This window comes from Puma concolor, chromosome A1 (assembly GCF_028749965.1).
Source record: "Puma concolor isolate L17-30 chromosome A1, mPumCon1.1.hap2, whole genome shotgun sequence".
NCBI classification, from domain to species: Eukaryota; Metazoa; Chordata; class Mammalia; order Carnivora; family Felidae; genus Puma; species Puma concolor.
In genome coordinates this window covers 220,148,535-220,165,719 of record NC_141667.1, presented here as the reverse complement: position 1 = coordinate 220,165,719, position 17,185 = coordinate 220,148,535, and the positions used below count along the sequence as shown (strand labels likewise).

General features: G+C 43.4%; 1 protein-coding gene and 1 long non-coding RNA gene across 9 annotated transcripts in view; one reads left to right on the top strand and one right to left on the bottom strand.

Moving 5' to 3' along the window:
• Positions 1-14,135, top strand: part of CAB39L (calcium binding protein 39 like) — a 132,244-nt gene extending 118,109 nt beyond the window's left edge. For all 8 annotated transcript variants that reach the window (XM_086712329.1, XM_086712348.1, XM_086712359.1 and 5 more), the window contains one exon: positions 11,786-14,135. In XM_086712329.1, the coding sequence (XP_086568455.1) occupies positions 11,786-11,965 (180 nt within the window). In that variant the 3' untranslated portion in view covers positions 11,966-14,135. The remainder of the gene's footprint in view (positions 1-11,785) is intronic.
• LOC147584777 (uncharacterized) lies at positions 13,723-16,077 on the bottom strand. The gene is made up of 2 exons (XR_015253339.1): positions 15,746-16,077; positions 13,723-14,900 (listed from the first exon to the last, which is right to left on the bottom strand). It is a non-coding gene; the product is annotated as an uncharacterized LOC147584777 (long non-coding RNA).
• Between the last annotated feature and the right edge of the window lie 1,108 nt (positions 16,078-17,185).

The following is a 17,185-nucleotide window of genomic DNA, read 5'->3' as shown; positions in this document are numbered from 1 at the left end:
AAGCCTGATTGGTCAATAAGTAGGTGAAGATGATCATCTTACTAAGTAACATTGGAAATGGCCATTGAAATATCAATGAGATATCATTTTACATTTTCATAATGGCAATATGTTTAAGTCTGACAATAGCAAATATTGGTAAGGTTGGACAGCAGTGGAAGCTGTCCTACACTGTAAGTTAGCACAACCACTTTGGAGAGCAATTTAGCAAATTAAAGAACTGAAGTATGCGTATCTTTCAATCCTGAAATCTCATTTCTCAGCAATTGTTTTAAGTTTATTTATTTTTGAGAGAGAGAGAGTGTGTGTGCAAGGGAGAGAGAAGGGAGGGAGAGAATTCCAAGCAGGCTCCACAGTGTCAGCAGTAGCCCGATATGGGGCTGGATCCCACAAACTGTGAGATCATGACCTGAGCCGAAATCAAGAGTCGAACACTGAGCCAATGGAGCCTCTCAGGTGCCCCTCTCAGCAAGTTTTTAGAGACATTCTTGCACATGTGCATGAGGAATCATGTACAAAAATATTTACCACAACATTGTTTAGAATGGTGTAAAATGAGAGAAAAAACCCACAAATGGGCATCAACAGGAGATGGGGAAAATAAATCGTGATATATTCATACAGTAGGATATAGTAATGGGTTAAAATTAATTGAGTTATACCAATCAGCGGGGACAAATCCCAAACACTGAATCAAATAAGGAAATGTTAAAAGGATGTTAATTTATTTAAAGTTGAAACCATGCAAAACAGCACTGTATATGGATTCATACTTCTGCAGCTATAGTCTGAAAACCTGTATGGGGATGATAAATACCAAATCCAGAATAGCAGTCACCTCAGTGGGGAGGGTTAGGGAGGAGAATGGTATCGTGAAGAGGTGACCAAGAGCCTCTAATTACATCTGTAATGTTTTAGTAAAAAATCTGCAGGCAAGTATGCCAAAAATCTTAGATTTTTTTTCTTCTTACCCAATTCTTTTTCTTTCTTTCTTTCTTTTCTTTTTCTTTCTTTCTTTCTTTCTTTCTTTCTTTCTTTCTTTCTTTCTTTCTTTCTCTTTCTTTCTTTCTTTCTTTCTTTCTTTCTTTCTTTCTTTCTTTCTTTCTTTCTTTCTTTCTCTTTTTCTTTCTTTCTTTTAATATATGAAATTTATTGTCAAATTGGTTTCCATACAACACCCAGTGCTCATCCCAACAGGTGCCCTCCTCAATACCCATCACCCACCCTCCCCTCCCTCCCACCCCCCATCAACCCTCAGTTTGTTCTCAGTTTTTAAGAGTCTCTTATGCTTTGACTCTCTCCCACTCTAACCTCTTTTTTTTTTTTCCTTCCCCTCCCCCATGGGTTTCTGTTAAGTTTCTCAGGATCCACATAAGAGTGAACACATATGGTATCTGTCTTTCTCTGTATGGCTTATTTCACTTAGCATAACACTCTCCAGTTCCATCCACGTTGCTACAAAGGGCCATATTTCATTCTTTCTCACTGCCACGTAGTACTCCTTGTGTATACAAACCACAATTTCTTTATCCATTCATCAGTTGATGGACATTTAGGCTCTTTCCATAATTTGGCTATTGTTGAGAGTGCTGCTATAAACATTGGGATACAAGTGCCCCTATGCATCAGCACTCCTGCATCCCTTGGGTAAATTCCTAGCAATGCTACTCTGGGTCATAGGGTAGGTCTATTTTTAATTTTTTGAGGAACCTCCACACTGTTTTCCAGTGTGGCTGCACCAGTTTGCATTCCCACCAACAGTGCAAGAGGGTTCCCGTTTCTCCACATCCTCTCCAGCATCTATAGTCTCCTGATTTGTTCGTTTTGGCCACTCTGACTGGCGTGAGGTGATCACTGAGTGATGGTTTTGATTTGTATTTCCCTGATGAGGAGCGACGTTGAGCATCTTTTCATGTGCCTGTTGGCCATCCAGATGTCTTCTTTAGAGAAGTGTCTATTCATGTTTTCTGCCCATTTTTCACTGGATTATTTGTTTTTCGGGTGTGGAGTTTGGTGAGCTCTTTATAGATTTTGGATACTAGCCCTTTGTCCGATATGTCATTTGCAAATATCTTTTCCCATTCCATTGGTTGCCTTTTAGTTTTGTTGGTTGTTTCCTTTGCTGTGCAGAAGCTTTTTATCTTCATAAGGTCCCAATAGTTCATTTTTGCTTTTAATTCCCTTGCCTTTGGGGATGTGAAGTAAGAAATTGCTACGGCTGAGGTCAGAGAGGTCTTTTCCTGCTTTCTCCTCTAGGGTTTTGATGGTTTCCTGTCTCACATTTAGGTCCTTTATCCATTTTGAGTTTATTTTTGTGAATGGTGTGAGAAAGTGGTCTAGTTTCAACCTTCTGCATGTTGCTGTCCAGTTCTCCCAGCACCATTTGTTAAAGAGACTGTCTTTTTTCCATTGGATGTTCTTTCCTGCTTTGTCAAAGATTAGTTGGCCATACGTTTGTGGGTCTAGTTCTGGGGTTTCTATTCTATTCCATTGGTCTTTGTGTCTGTTTTTGTGCCAATACCATGCTGTCTTGATAATTACAGCTTTGTAGTAGAGGCTAAAGTCTGGGATTGTGATGCCTCCTGCTTTGGTCTTCTTCTTCAAAATTACTTTGGCTATTCGGGGCCTTTTGTGGTTCCATATGAATTTTAGGATTGCTTGTTCTAGCTTCGAGAAGAATGCTAGGGCAATTTTGATTGGGATTGCATTGAATGTGTAGATAGCTTTGGGTAGTATTGACATTTTGACGGTATTTATTCTTCCAATCCATGAGCATGGAATGTTTTTCCATTTCTTTATGTCTTCTTCAATTTCCTTCATAAGCTTTCTATAGTTTTCAGCATACAGATCTTTTACATCTTTGGTTAGATTTATCCCTAGGTATTTTATGCTTCTTGGTGCAGTTGTGAATGGGATCAGTTTCTTTATTTGTCTTTCTGTTGCTTCATTATTAGTGTATAAGAATGCAACTGATTTCTGTGCATTGATTTTGTATCCTGCAACTTTGCTAAATTCATGTATCAGTTCTAGCAGACTTTTGGTGGAGTCTATCGGATTTTCCATGTATAATATCATGTCATCTGCAAAAAGTGAAAGCTTGACTTCATCTTTGCCAATTTTGATGCCTTTGATTTCCTTTTGTTGTCTGATTGCTGATGCTAGAACTTCCAACACTGTGTTAAACAACAGCGGTGAGAGTGGACATCCCTGTCATGTTCCTGATCTCAGGGAAAAAGCTCTCAGTTTTTCCCCATTGAGGATGATGTTAGCTGTGGGCTTTTCATAAATGGCTTTTATGATGTTTAAGTATGTTCCTTCTATCCCGACTTTCTCGAGGGTTTTTATTAAGAAAGGATGCTGAATTTTGTCAAATGCTTTTTCTGCATCGATTGACAGGATCATATGGTTCTTATCTTTTCTTTTATTAATGTGATGTATCACGTTGATTGATTTGCGAATGTTGAACCAGCCCTGCATCCCAGGGATGAATCCCACTTGATCATGGTGAATAATTCTTTTTATATGCTGTTGAATTCAGTTTGCTAGTATCTTATTGAGAATTTTTGCATCCATATTCATCAGGGATATTGGCCTGTAGTTCTCTTTTTTTACTGGGTCTCTGTCTGGTTTAGGAATCAAAGTAATATTGGCTTCATAGAATGAGTCTGGAAGTTTTCCTTCCCTTTCTATTTTTTGGAACAGCTTGAGAAGGATAGGTATTATCTTTGCTTTAAACGTCTGGTAGAACTCCCCTGGGAAGCCATCTGGTCCTGGACTCTTGTTTGTTGGGAGATTTTTGATAACTGATTCAATTTCTTCGCTGGTTATGGGTCTGTTCAAGCTTTCTATTTCCTCCTGATTGAGTTTTGGAAGTGTGTGGGTGTTTAGGAATTTGTCCATTTCTTCCAGGTTGTCCAGTTTGTTGGCATATAATTTTCCATAGTATTCCCTGATAATTGCTTGTATCTCTGAGGGATTGGTTGTAATAATTCCATTTTCATTCATGATTTTATCTATTTGGGTCATCTCCCTTTTCTTTTTGAGAAGCCTGGCTAGAGGTTTATCAATTTTGTTTATTTTTTCAAAAAACCAACTCTTGGTTTCGTTGATCTGCTCTACAGTTTTTTTAGATTCCATATTGTTTATTTCTGCTCTGATCTTTATTATTTCTCTTCTTCTGCTGGGTTTAGGCTGCCTTTGCTGTTCTGCTTCTATTTCCTTTAGGTGTGCTGTTAGATTTTGTATTTGGGATTTTTCTTGTTTCTTGAGATAGACCTGGCTTGCAATGTATTTTCCTCTCAGGACTGCCTTCGCTGCATCCCAAAGCGTTTGGATTGTTGTATTTTCATTTTCATTTGTTTCCATATATTTTAAAATTTTTTCTCTAATTGCCTGGTTGACCCACTCATTCTTTAGTAGGGTGTTCTTTAACCTCCATGCTTTTGGAGGTTTTCCAGACTTTTTCCTGTGGTCGATTTCAAGCTTCATAGCATTGTGGTCTGAAGTATGCATGGTATGATTTCAATTCTTGTATACTTATGAAGGGCTGTTTTGTGACCCAGTATGTGATCTGTCTTGGAGAATGTTCCATGTGCACTCGAGAAGAAAGTATATTCTGTTGCTTTGGGATGCAGAGTTCTAAATATATCTGTCAAGTCCATCTGATCCAATGTATCATTCAGGGCCCTTGTTTCTTTATTGACCGTGTGTCTAGATGATTTATCCATTTCTGTAAGTAGAGTGTTAAAGTCCCCTGCAATTACCACATTCTTATCAATATGGTTGCTTATGTTTGTGAGTAATTGTTTTATATATTTGGGGGCTCCTGTATTCGGCGCATAGACATTTATAATTGTTAGCTCTTTCTGATGGATAGACCCTGTAACTATTATATAATGCCCTTCTTCATCTCTTGTTACAGCCTTTAATTTAAAGTCTAGTTTGTCTGATATAAGTATGGCTACTCCAGCTTTCTTTTGACTTCCAGTAGCATGATAAATAGTTCTCCATCCCCTTACTTTCAATCTGAAAGTGTCCTCAGGTCTAAAATGAGTCTCTTGTAGACAGCAAATAGATGGGTCTTGTTTTTCTATCCATTCTGTTACCCTGTGTCTTTTGGTTGGCGCATTTAGTCCATTTACGTTCAGTGTTATAGAAAGATATGGGTTTAGAGTCATCGTGATGTCTGTAGGTTTTATGTTTGTAGTGATGTCTCTGGTACTTTGTCTCACAGGATCCCCCTTAGGATCTCTTGTAGGGCTGGTTTAGTGATGACGAATTCCTTCAGTTTTTGCTTGTTTGGGAATACCTTTATCTCTCCTTCTATTCAAAATGACAGACTTGCTGGATAAAGGATTCTCGGCTGCATATTTTTTTCTGTTCATCACATTGAAGATTTCCTTCCATTCCTTTCTGGCCTGCCAACTTTCAGTAGAGAGATCCGTCATGAGTCTTACCGGTCTCCCTTTATATGTTAGAGCACGTTTATCCCTAGCTGCTTTCAGAATTTTCTCTTTATCCTTGTATTTTGCCAGTTTCACTATGATATGTCGTGCAGAAGATCGATTCAAGTTACGTCTGAAGGGAGTTCTCTGTGCCCCTTGGATTTCATTCCCTTTTTCCTTCCCCAGATCAGGGAAGTTCTCAGCTATTATTTCTTCAAGTACACCTTCAGCACCTTTCCCTCTCTCTTCCTCCTCTGGGATACCAGTTATGCATAGATTATTTCTGTTTAGTGCATCTCTTAGTTCTCTAATTTTCCCCTCATACTCCTGGATTTTTTTATCTCTCTTTTTCTCAGCTTCCTCTTTTTCCATAATTTTATCTTCTAGTTCCCCTATTCTCTCCTCTGCCTCTTCAATCCGAGCCGTGGTTGTTCCATTTTATTTTGCAGCTCATTTATAGCATTTTTTAGCTCCTCCTGGCTGTTCCTTAGTCCCTTGATCTCTGTAGCAAGAGATTCTCTGCTGTCCTCTATACTGTTTTAAAGCCCAGTGATTAATTTGATGACTATTATTCTAAATTCACTTTCTGTTATATTGTTTAAATCGTTTTTGATCAGTTCATTAGCTGCCGTTATTTCCTGGAGATTCTTTTGAGGGGAATTCTTCCGTTTTGTCATTTTGGATAGTCCCTGGAGTGGTGCGGGACTGTGGGGCACTTCCCCTGTGCTGTCTTGAATAACTTGCATTGGTGGGCGGGGCCACAGTCAGACCTGATGTCTGCCCCCAGCCCACCACTGGGGCCGCAGTCAGACTGGTGTGTGCCTTCTCTTCCCCTCTCCTAGGGGCGGGATTCACTGTGGGGTGGCGTGGCCCGTCTGGGCTACTTGCACACTGCCAGGCTTGTGGTGCTGGGGATCTGGCGTATTAGCTGGGGTGGATCGGCAAGGTGCACAGGGGCAGGAGGGGCAGGCTCAGCTTGCTTATCCTTTGGTGATCCACTTCAGGAGGGGCCCTGCGGCAGCGGGCGGGAGTCAGACCTGCCGGAGGGATGGATCCACAGAAGCACGGCGTTGGGTGTTTGTGCGGTGCAAGCAAGTTCGGTGACAGGAACCAGTTCCCTGTGGGATTTTGGCTGGGGGATGGGCGAGGGAGATGGCGCTGGCGAGCGCCTTTGTTCCCCGCCAAGCTGCGCTCTGTCCTCCGGGGCTCAACAACTCTCCCTCCCCTTGTCCTCCAGCCCTCCCATTCTCCGAGTAGAGCTGTTAGCTTATAACCTTCCAGATGTCAAGTCCCGCTTGCTGTTGGAACACACTCTGTCCGGCCCCTCCGCTTTTGCAAGCCAGACTCAGGGTCTCTGCTTGGCTGGCGGGCCGCCCCTCCGCCCCGGCTCCCTCCCGCCAGTCCATGGAGCGCGCACCGCCTCGCCGCCCTTCCTACCCTCTTCCGTGGGCCTCTCGTCTGCGCTTGGCTCTGGAGACTCCGTTCTGCTAGTCTTCTGGCGGTTTTCTGGGTTATTTAGGCAGGTGTAGGTGGAATCTAAGTGATCAGCAGGACGCGCGGTGAGCTCAGCCTCCTCCTACGCTGCCATCTTCCTCCCCAATTCTTTATTCCGTAAAGCCGAAAATCTTAGATTTTGATAGAGCAGCTCATGGGAACGTGACATCTGATGTGTTATTATTGTACTCTTTTTCTATGTCAGAATTATTTCATAAAAAAGTAAATGCAAATCAGAAGAGGCACAAATAGACTGCTGTAGCGCTGGAAGCTGCCTACACAGTATAAATGATAGACCCTCTCAAGACCCTCCTGACTGAAGAAATTGTAGGAGGCCATGTATCCTGTCATCCAGCTCCTGTGGAATTTTAACATCATCTTAGATGAGAACAAGCCACATAAAATTTTGTTCAAAAATGCAGGATTATGGAAGTATTCAGTGGGTGGCCAAAGAGAAATAACCTACTTCTGTCCTCAGAATTTGGATCATCTAATCATTGGACAGAGTGGGTGCATTTAAAAATAGCTGACCACTTCTTTACTTCTCTGTGCCTACCCCGTACCCTGTGTTTCCTCCACTGAAGTAAGAACTGAATTGTTCACTTGCCAAGTATAATATTTTGTTATTTAGAAAAAGCAACAGCTGAGTCCGAGAGTGTTTTTTTTCACAGTTCTGTGTTAATAGTTTTTTCCCCCAAAACACCTTCCATAAGGGGCAGAAAATGTTTAACACACTACTACTAAAATATCTTTACTAGATTATTTCCATTAGCTTGCTGCTAAGTTCAGAGAAGTGAGTGAGATGCCATGTCATGTTTTTTCTGTTGTTGACCAGCAGGATGGTATGGTGGGGAAGTGCTGGATGGAAGTCAAGAGACCTGGGTCTTTGTTCTGGCTTAATTGCCACCAGTGACTTTGGGCAAATCCATCCGGATCTGATTCCTCACTTGCCTAATGCAAGCGTTGAATTCATGTCAGTAGTCTAGTCAGTAGTCTGTTACTCGGTTCAGACCTTTGTCTCGTGATTCTGGCTGTCCCAGAGGGGTGCCCAGTGTGAACTTAGGAATCAGCTATGAGTTGGCTCCCTTTCCTTTCCCCGTTAATTTCCTTTATAGCAAAGGACCATGATACCACTTCCCACCAAACCAGGTAGGGGATGGGGGTGGTCTGTACCTTTTGGCCCACTTCTTAGAACAGCTGGAACTCAGGCATGGCCAGTGACGAAAATGTTCCTGAGTGTATTACTCTGTCACTCAGATCCTAGCAGTGGCTGCCATTGCTATTTCCATGAAAACAAGAAGCTCCACCCTCACTTCTTCCAAAATACAACGGCCAGCTTGACAATTCACCTAAAAAAAGTACAGAGAACAAGAAATATCCTAGTTGAGAAATCCTTTCCATGTGGTCTTACTGAAAAGAAGGCAGAATTGCAGATTAATTTGGTGAAAGCCTGACCATGAATTACCTACTTCCTTCAGGACCTGTTCTTTTTAGCAGGCCAACCACTCTGGTCTTGACGTGCCAAATCTAAGTCTACTGATGGAGGAAACAATTCAGCTGAGTAAATTTAGGAATCAGCTATGAGCTGATGTAATATTAATAATTTTTCTAAAAATGTTAACAGTACAGTAAAAAATGCTTATTTCAACTTAATGTTTCATCAACTACTTTAAAATTTTTTAATTTTTATTTATCGTAAAAGAGAGAAAGAGAGAGAGAGCTGGGGAGGGACAGAGAGAGGGAGAGAAAATCTCTAGCAGGCTGCACACTGTCAGTGCAGAGCGTGACATGGGGCTCGATCCTGGGAGATCATGACTTGAGCTGAAATCAAGAGTCCAACGCTTAACTGACTGAGCCATCCATATGCCCCCATCAACTATTTTAAATAGTGCAGAATGCTCAACTTTATCATGTCTTCATCTGAACTCAATGTGCCCTTTTTGCTTATTTAACGAAGTTGTGGAGAGAAAAAGTGAAAAGCTGTAATTAAGACCTCACCTCTCTTTTCTACTTTTTAAGAGACTCTCTTTAAAAATTCATAAAATAGTCCCCTCTATGTTTGTTTATAGAAAGGTTTATAAAGGGTATTTGTGACCAACTTTACCAATATCACCAAACATACTACTCATGTCTCATTGTGATAATCCTGGCGCTGAGTATTTATAATATTATTACCTACTTTAACAAATACAGTTGTGATAGTATATAAGGAAAACGAAGACTAGTGATATTTATAAGGAAATGTGAATATTATTAAAATAAGAAATTTTTTAAAGTTGCTTTTCCATGTAGTTTTGGAATAAGTATATAGCTTCTTACATAATTTCCACAGTTGTGTGCAATTTGTAAATCCCAAAGACTTGGATTCCAAAATCCCAAAGCAGTTGTCAGAACAACAACGTCTCTTATTGTAGCCTTGACCGTACCTTAAATGGTGATTGGCTCACTTCATTGTAAGAAGAAGCTGTAAATATTAAAAACATAGTAAATGAGGAAGCAGTTTACAAACCACCATGTATAGAATGCAAGCCCAGTTTTGTCTAAAATATATTTATAGCTATATGCACAGAAAGAAATGCTGGAAGGATGTACACCAGATATTCACAGTGGTATCTTTAGGTGGAGAAATTATTTAAGAGGTTTTTTTTTTTTTTTCCTTTCTTCTTTGTGTCTTTCTTTTTCTTTGTTTTCCTGGTTTTCCACACGGATCACTTTCATAATCAGAATGATGATAAGGACAGTGGCAGTGAGGGGGATGATTTCAGGAGAATCTGCAGAGTTTTAAGCATCCTGAACTTCCAACCTGCTCTCTTCTTCCCTGCTCACTTCCCTCCCAGGGTTTTGTTTCTCCCTGCACAGGTGGTAGGGCCCCATCTGGTCCAGCTGTGGGCTCACTGGTGCACACAGACATCAGCCAGCTTGCAGAGGCAGGGATCGGGTCCTTCTTTCTTAAATAGGAAAAAAGTTACTGTCTTTGATCAATAATGACAGGTATTGTGTCAAAATATTCTAAATATGATATTGCTCAGATTTGTATTCACCTGAAGTGGGGAGCCTTTAGAATGAAGAGGCCTTATTTTATACTTCACTGGAATGGAATTTAGCTTTGAGTTACTTCCATGTAACTGTAACGGGAGCCCCAGTTTCAAATCCACGTACGAAGCACTCAGGGCTTCCGGCATGCCTCTCAGACAGTAAGGTTAGCAAAGCAGAATACTAGCCTTCCAATGCCTTGTTTAGTGCAAATCCCTCTTGGCAAAATAGAATTTGAATGCAATGAATGAATGTGTGTATAAGGCATGCTTTTTTTTTTTTTTAATCTTTCATAAAAAAGCATTCAGGTTTAAAATAGAGAGCAAAGTATTCTTAGTTTTCTGAGTTAAAAATATTTGTGTTGTGGTCATGATATTTGCCTGTCTCTACCCATGCCTGAGAACTCCATGAATCACAGTTCTGAAACGTGTGTAAATGCAGGGATACAGCCAATAAGACCACACTATAAAAAGAGAAGCCACAGGTAGTTCCATTTGTCTGACTTGTTTGGGGATGGTTTGAAAATAGCATGTTAAAAAAATGGGTTCAGCAGAGAGAGAACCAAGAAACTGCCTATACTGGTCATAATATTCAGAAGGTTTGGCTCACCGTGCCTTGATTTAGAAGTGTGTTCCTGGGGCGCCTGGGTGGCTCAGTCAGTTAAGCGTCTGACTTTGGCTCGGGTCATGATCTCATGGTTTGTGAGTTCTGCTGTCAGCACAGAGCCTCCTTCGGATCCTCTGTCCCCGTCTCTCCCTCTGCCCCTCCCCTGCTTGCACTCTGTCTCTCTCAAAAATAAACATTTCAAAAAAGAAGTGCATTCCTTATGGTGCTGGGTCATCTCCAGCCGCACTGGGGCCCTCAGTTCCTGGCCGTCTCAGAAGGATTGTGCACTGTTACATCAGCTGCCTCTAAGCAGCAGCTACCTTTAGAGGCAGCAGAGTTCAAGAGTCATAAAAAATTAAAATAGGAAAAATTTTTAAACTTGAATGCAAAGTTAGCAGTTTTTTGGTATACCGTGTGGAGATTCAGTGTAGTTAATCCAGTGATGCCTGATTGCAAATTCTTCTATGTTTCACATTTATGTTGGATTGAGACAGAGAAGCTTAGTTTATCCAATATAATCTTTTTTATTTTTTAGAAAGACTATTATGAGTTATTTACGTAGTTGCCACAAAATGCCAGACAGTTTCTACCTAAAACTTCACAGCAAGTCCCTTGTAAACAAATGGTAACCACAGGAACCACATATTTGGCTTTAGCGCATGATTTTCTGACATACTAATAAGTATTGTATAAAGGTCAGGCATTCTGTATAACAACGTAAACCAGTTGGGGGTCCTTTTTAAAACAAAAATATTTATTTTGAGAGAGAGAGAGAGTGACTGTGTGTGTGTGTGTGTGCGCATGCATGCAGGGGAGGGGCAGAGACAGGAAGGGAGAGAATCCCAAGCGGGCTCCCGTCCGTCAGCACAGAGCCCAACGCAGGGCTCAATCCCAGGAACCATGAGATCATGACCTGAGCCAAAATCAAGAGTTGGATGCTTAACACACCAAGCCACGCAGGCACCCCAACATTTAAGACATTTAGAATCGAAACAGAGTAAAATTTAAAATGTTCGTAGATGGTTCTAATGTGCTCCTGGCTAGCTGCCCAGAACACATATGGATGGGGAATTACTGACTTCCCTCAGTGGGGAAGCATAATCTGGGGTCTCTATATTTTACTAACACAAGTAGCACGAGGACCCCGAGTGGGGTCTACGTCGTGGCTGCTGTGCGTTCCTTGTCCGAGGTGTTTCTTTACGTTTCAGGTGTTCGTGGCCAGTCCTCACAAAACACAGCCTATCGTGGAGATTCTATTAAAAAATCAACCCAAACTCATTGAGTTTCTGAGCAGCTTCCAAAAGGAAAGGACGGACGATGAGCAGTTCACCGATGAGAAGAACTACCTGATTAAACAGATCCGGGACTTGAAGAAAACCACCCCTTGAGGGGCTCACCCACCCTCCTGCCACAGTCACCGTGTCATTTGTTTGTACAGAAAATGTCATTTGAAAAAGTCATTGTTCTTGGGAAGGTTTTGGAGGTGCCTGTTTTTTCTCAATTCATTGTTCAGGGTAGATGGAATATAAACATTTGAATGAAAAATGATTAACCTAGAATAATGTATTCATTTGAATCAAGTCTGGGATGATTTATGTCAAATCAGAGCCATTGTATTAGATGTTGATAAACACAGTTTTAACCCTTTGTTGGCAAGAGGCAGCAGGGTCATGGGCTTGCAGATCTGAGCCCTGAGTCAGCACAGGCCACCGAGTAGAAGCCCAAAGCACGGGCATCACTGAGCCCTCAAAATTAAGTTCTCAGAGGAGAACTGGCCGTGGGGGCGAGAGGCGCAAAACCATCCCGCCTATCTGCACTTGGACACTCAGTTTTGTCAAGGCGCTGAGAGAGCTGGTGAAGTAAGGTCCACGTTTTCAGTCGTCCTTGTTCCCTGCCTGTGTGCTCGGACTGTAGCTAACTTGCTAGGGAAGCACAGCCCCCCTCTCCCTCACTGTCCGAGCCCTGTCGCAGTGGCTCTCCTCAGCACCCGACTTCCTGGGGCACCCCCTGCAACCTCCAGCCTGGTTAGCGGTTAGTGGGGGACCCGCCTAGCAAAGGGAGGATGCATCAGCAGGAGTCACAGGGACTTGGGGACCCGTGGGTAGGACCTGCTCACAGATGGTGAGGCCGGGGGCACTGCTGTTTCACACAGGCTCCTGGAGGGTTAGGGAATGTTTGGAATAATTCTGTTCCTCATTGTCATTATGGGAAAATTTTTTTGTGGTGAAAGTTGTTTTAGAGTAGGAATCACGCACTGGGATGCCTGGCATGTACAAAACTGTGGGTCTAGAGGGTGAGACCCGCTTCTATAAAGAAGGGAACTTGCCATTGGAAGGGCAAATGAGTAAATGTGTGCAAAAAACTCTTAAATGACCAAAAGTTATCTTTTTTTTATCTTTATAATTATTTTCTAATTAGCTGCCACTCTGATTTCCCATCAAAGCTTTCGGCAACAAGGTAGAAACCCTACAAAATTTTGGTCTCAAATATTCTCTTGCATACCCGTATGATTAAGGGACTTAATTTGTGTTCTTTAAAAAAAAAAAAAAAAGGTATGGGCCAACAACAAAAAAGGTTATGGTTTGTTTTTAGACCTCAAGTGTATGGCATGAAATCTTAAAGCTATATCTGCAAGACATTAGGGGTATAATGATTAATGTGTATTTTTCGTATCTTTCTAAATCGTGAGGGGTCGCCTTCCATCAGGACCCACGCTTTATACGACACCGTGTGCCGTGTTCTTCAGTGGGCATTTCTCCACCAGAGAGGGAAGGATGCCTCTCCAGGGATCCTCCTCTGGGCTCCGTGCCCTCTGTCGCTTTTGTATGTGAAGGATTACCTGGCAGGGGTCCACCCTTCTTGGCAGGGGCGCAGGTCCATGTGGTTCTGGGCCCAGCGTGGAGTCCTGAGGCCAACGGAGAGGGGCCTGTGGGACCTCGCACAGCAGCCCTGGCCAGTGCCGGCGCGGACGGCCACCCCCACCCGGCGGCACATTCGAGGACCTTCGTTCTTTAGCTGACTGAAGTCAGCTTATTTTTATAACATTCCCGGACAGTCCAGGCTCTCCTAGAATTTGACTTTTCTGATTTTGCTTATTTGATTCAAAGAGAGGACTGTAAACATTCAAAAAGAGAGAGAGAAGCCCTATAATCATTGGAAATTTATTTGGCTGCTAATACTGTTCTGCAACATCTTAGGACACATGTTTCCATTTGGAAAGCAATGCCTTGTTGTAATTCTTTTTTGATAAATAAAATGTTTTATTTCCTCTGGGCGTGAATTAGCTCTTGGCCAACAAATCCTTACCCTAGATCAGTACCTGTCAAACAGAAAACTAGAGCCTAAGAGGCCATGAATGAAGTAGATGGGGTTTTGTGTGAGACAAATTTGTAAATTATTAACGTGAAAGGGGGGAGCAAGAAGCTCACAGTCAAAATATGTTTGCACAAAATTCACTGTAAATATTGTGAGAATTGAACTTGGAGAAGATCCTATTTAATAAGCTATTTCAAAACACACATTTAAATAAAGACTGACTAAATAAAAAGGTGCCACACACTCTGGTCAGTTTCCTTCCTCTGCATGTCCCCGGTTTGTGTTCCTGTCACTCCCAACAGGGAAAGCCCCAGGTGGAGGGCGGGCTGGCCTCTAGGCGGCGCTCAATCTGCCCAGAGGCCCCACAGCATCTTCCCCTGCGCTTGACTAACTGCACGGCCTTGTTGGTGTCCCACTGTCCAAGTGAGGCTGCCACTGACAGAGCACCGCCTGCCTGGCACTAAATACACATCTCAGCCAGAGCCACTCCCATTTCATACTTGAGGAAACTGAGGCTCTGAGCAGTTTAACTCTCCCAGACAGCACGAGCTAGCCCTGGGGTACCAGCCCCTGGTGGCCTGAGGCCAAACTCTGTTCCTCCTCCCTCTTTCATCCTCAAAGCTGGGAACCAGGAGAGGCCCAGGGTGTCAGGAAATACTCTGTGCCCTTCCCTGCTGCCGCCTGGGAGGCTCCTGGGGGGCCAAAGGCAGAGTGAGCCAGCAAGGATTGAGATCGTGATGTTCTTGGACGAGGCTCTTGGCGAAAGCCAGGCATCTGCCCAAATGTTAGGATTACCCCTGGAGAAAAGGCCGAGTGCACACAGCCCTGGTGCAAGCTTTCTCAATCGCCGGCCTCCCTGGGTTCTCTTCCTTGGCGGCTCTGGGGGGGCATATCTGCCAGGGAGAGGGAGGAGCAGGTGAGCCTCTCAGAGCCTCGGTCACCAGCCAACTGGTCTGTGTGATACAAAGCTGCTTGGAGCCACAGTGCAGTGTGGAAATTACACAAAACCTGGAAGAGATCATAATAATGTAACAGAAAATGAAATAGGAGAGTCACACTTTTTTTTAATATGAAAAGACAGATGTTTCCAAATAGACTTACAGATCTTTCTAGTCTACTTATATGAGCCAAAACTAAGATTTTACACCTTTTTTCCCCCATTTTATCCAAAACATTACTGTACGTTTGGCATGAAATCGCCAACATTTTGTTCTTCCAGGAAGGTTTCGGATGCTGTAGTCAGGGCCTGTTGGTGGACAAAGGTCTGAAACAGATGAAGCTAGATTTGGTCTTCCTAAGAAGACTGAAAAGACTGAAGATGGATGTGAACAAGGCTATCATTTTATTTTTGAAATCTGGAAAGTGCTTTTATGTTGCTACCATAACGAAAGCATAGTAAAACAACATGCTAAGCCTGGCTTGCACTAGGCCTCTACAGATACGTCACCTCGTGGAGGAGAACGCAGTGACTGAAAGGGTAAGGAACGTACTCCATGTCAAACAGCCAGCAACAGAGCCAGGATTTAAGGCTAGGTCTGCTCCCAAAGACCGTCTCTTTGGAAAGGAGGATGCATCACAAAGCAGACCTGCTCTCTGGCTTTCCCAGGGTGGGGACAGATACTTCACTTCACGGCCCCCAAGGAAAAAGAGGGAATCCTGGATTCCAGAGCTGCAGGATAACTCAGTGGAAAGACTTCAAAAGCTAGATTCATTCAAGGGGGGCAAATTTGTTCCGCTTGGTCGTCTGATGTTTGGAAGGTCAAATGAGACCTACAGGATAGGGAATTCAATCTAGAATTTTGAACAACCCTTTGACTGCATGCAGGTATTAATTTCAGACTGTAATTCTGCACCTGCTTTTGTTCTCTTGGCTTGCTTTTTCAGTTGGACGTAACGTTGGCTTAGATTTCCTGATAGGAGTGGTTGCTGCCCAGCCGGCCATTCTTCCATCTCAGATTCCTCTGTGGCCCAGAGCCACAGGGCTGCCACGAGGCAGAAGTCTGATGGACGCACATCTGATTCCTGTGGGGATCACCTAGCCCCTCCCGTGGAGGAGGGTGTATGAGGACCAACACCCTAAAATAAAGTCACAAAACCACATAAAAATTCACAACCCCTTTACCATCAACTCATACGGATTGTGATTTAATCACTACACCGTGAGCCATCTATGTTACTTTAAAGAGCCATGGGGCGCCTGGGTGGCGCAGTCGGTTAAGCGTCCGACTTCAGCCAGGTCACGATCTCGCGGTCCGTGAGTTCGAGCCCCGTGTCGGGCTCTGGGCTGATGGCTCAGAGCCTGAAGCCTGTTTCCGATGCTGTGTCTCCCTCTCTCTCTGCCCCTCCCCCGTTCATGCTCTGTCTCTGTCCCAAAAATGAATAAACGTTGAAAAAAAAAAAATTAAAAAAAAAAAAAAAAGCCGTGACCACGGGGGACTTTGGGGAGAACATGTTAAATACGTTAATCTGTCCTTTAGGAGAGGTTGGAAAACATGACTTCCCTTAGTTTTAGTTCTCCTGCAATTTGAATTGCAAAGCAACCAAAACATTGATTTATTCAACCACTTGTTTACCCATGTAACCCAATGTCCATTGAACTAATTCTGGACCAACCACAGAGGGACACAGCAGGATTGCCAGAGGGGTTAGGCCTCGTATACTGTCCCTGAGTCAGCAGGGCAGGTCAAGGCCGACTGAAAGTGGGAACCCATGAGGAAGCACTGGAGTCCGTGGAGCCACTCCGTGCCCTCCATCTTCCAGAATGGGGGCTGGCCACGGGACAACGCAGTTCACTGGGGAGCTCCCCAGGCTGATCCCAGATTCAGAGAAACCTTGCCAGGGTACATGTGGCTGCCACTTGGCTTCTCCTCGCAGCTCTGACAACTTGAGACCCAAATTCATTAGTCCTGGAAACGCGTTTCGGCTTAGCTAAATGGACACATTGCAAACCCACCACTGAGGGAATTGTTTCCACATCCTCTTCGTGTCCTCTCTCTCTCTCAAAGACCTCTAGTTTTTCCCCTTAAACGACATGAGAGGTTTGCACAGTCAGTGAAAGGCCACACGGACGGTGCGGAAGGCCACACACCTGGACTTGATTCCAGCTCCACGACCAGCTCTTGGAGCTGAAGAATCACTGAGCTGCAGTTTCCTGCCCAAAACGCAAGGCAAAAAGAAGACCTGCCTCACAGCGAGGTTTTGCAAGTGAAGGCGCTAACGTGGGTGACCTGTGAGTCACGAGCCAGCTCAGGAGGTGCTTCCCTGTCTTCTCCCTCAGTGGCCCTCAGGGGCTC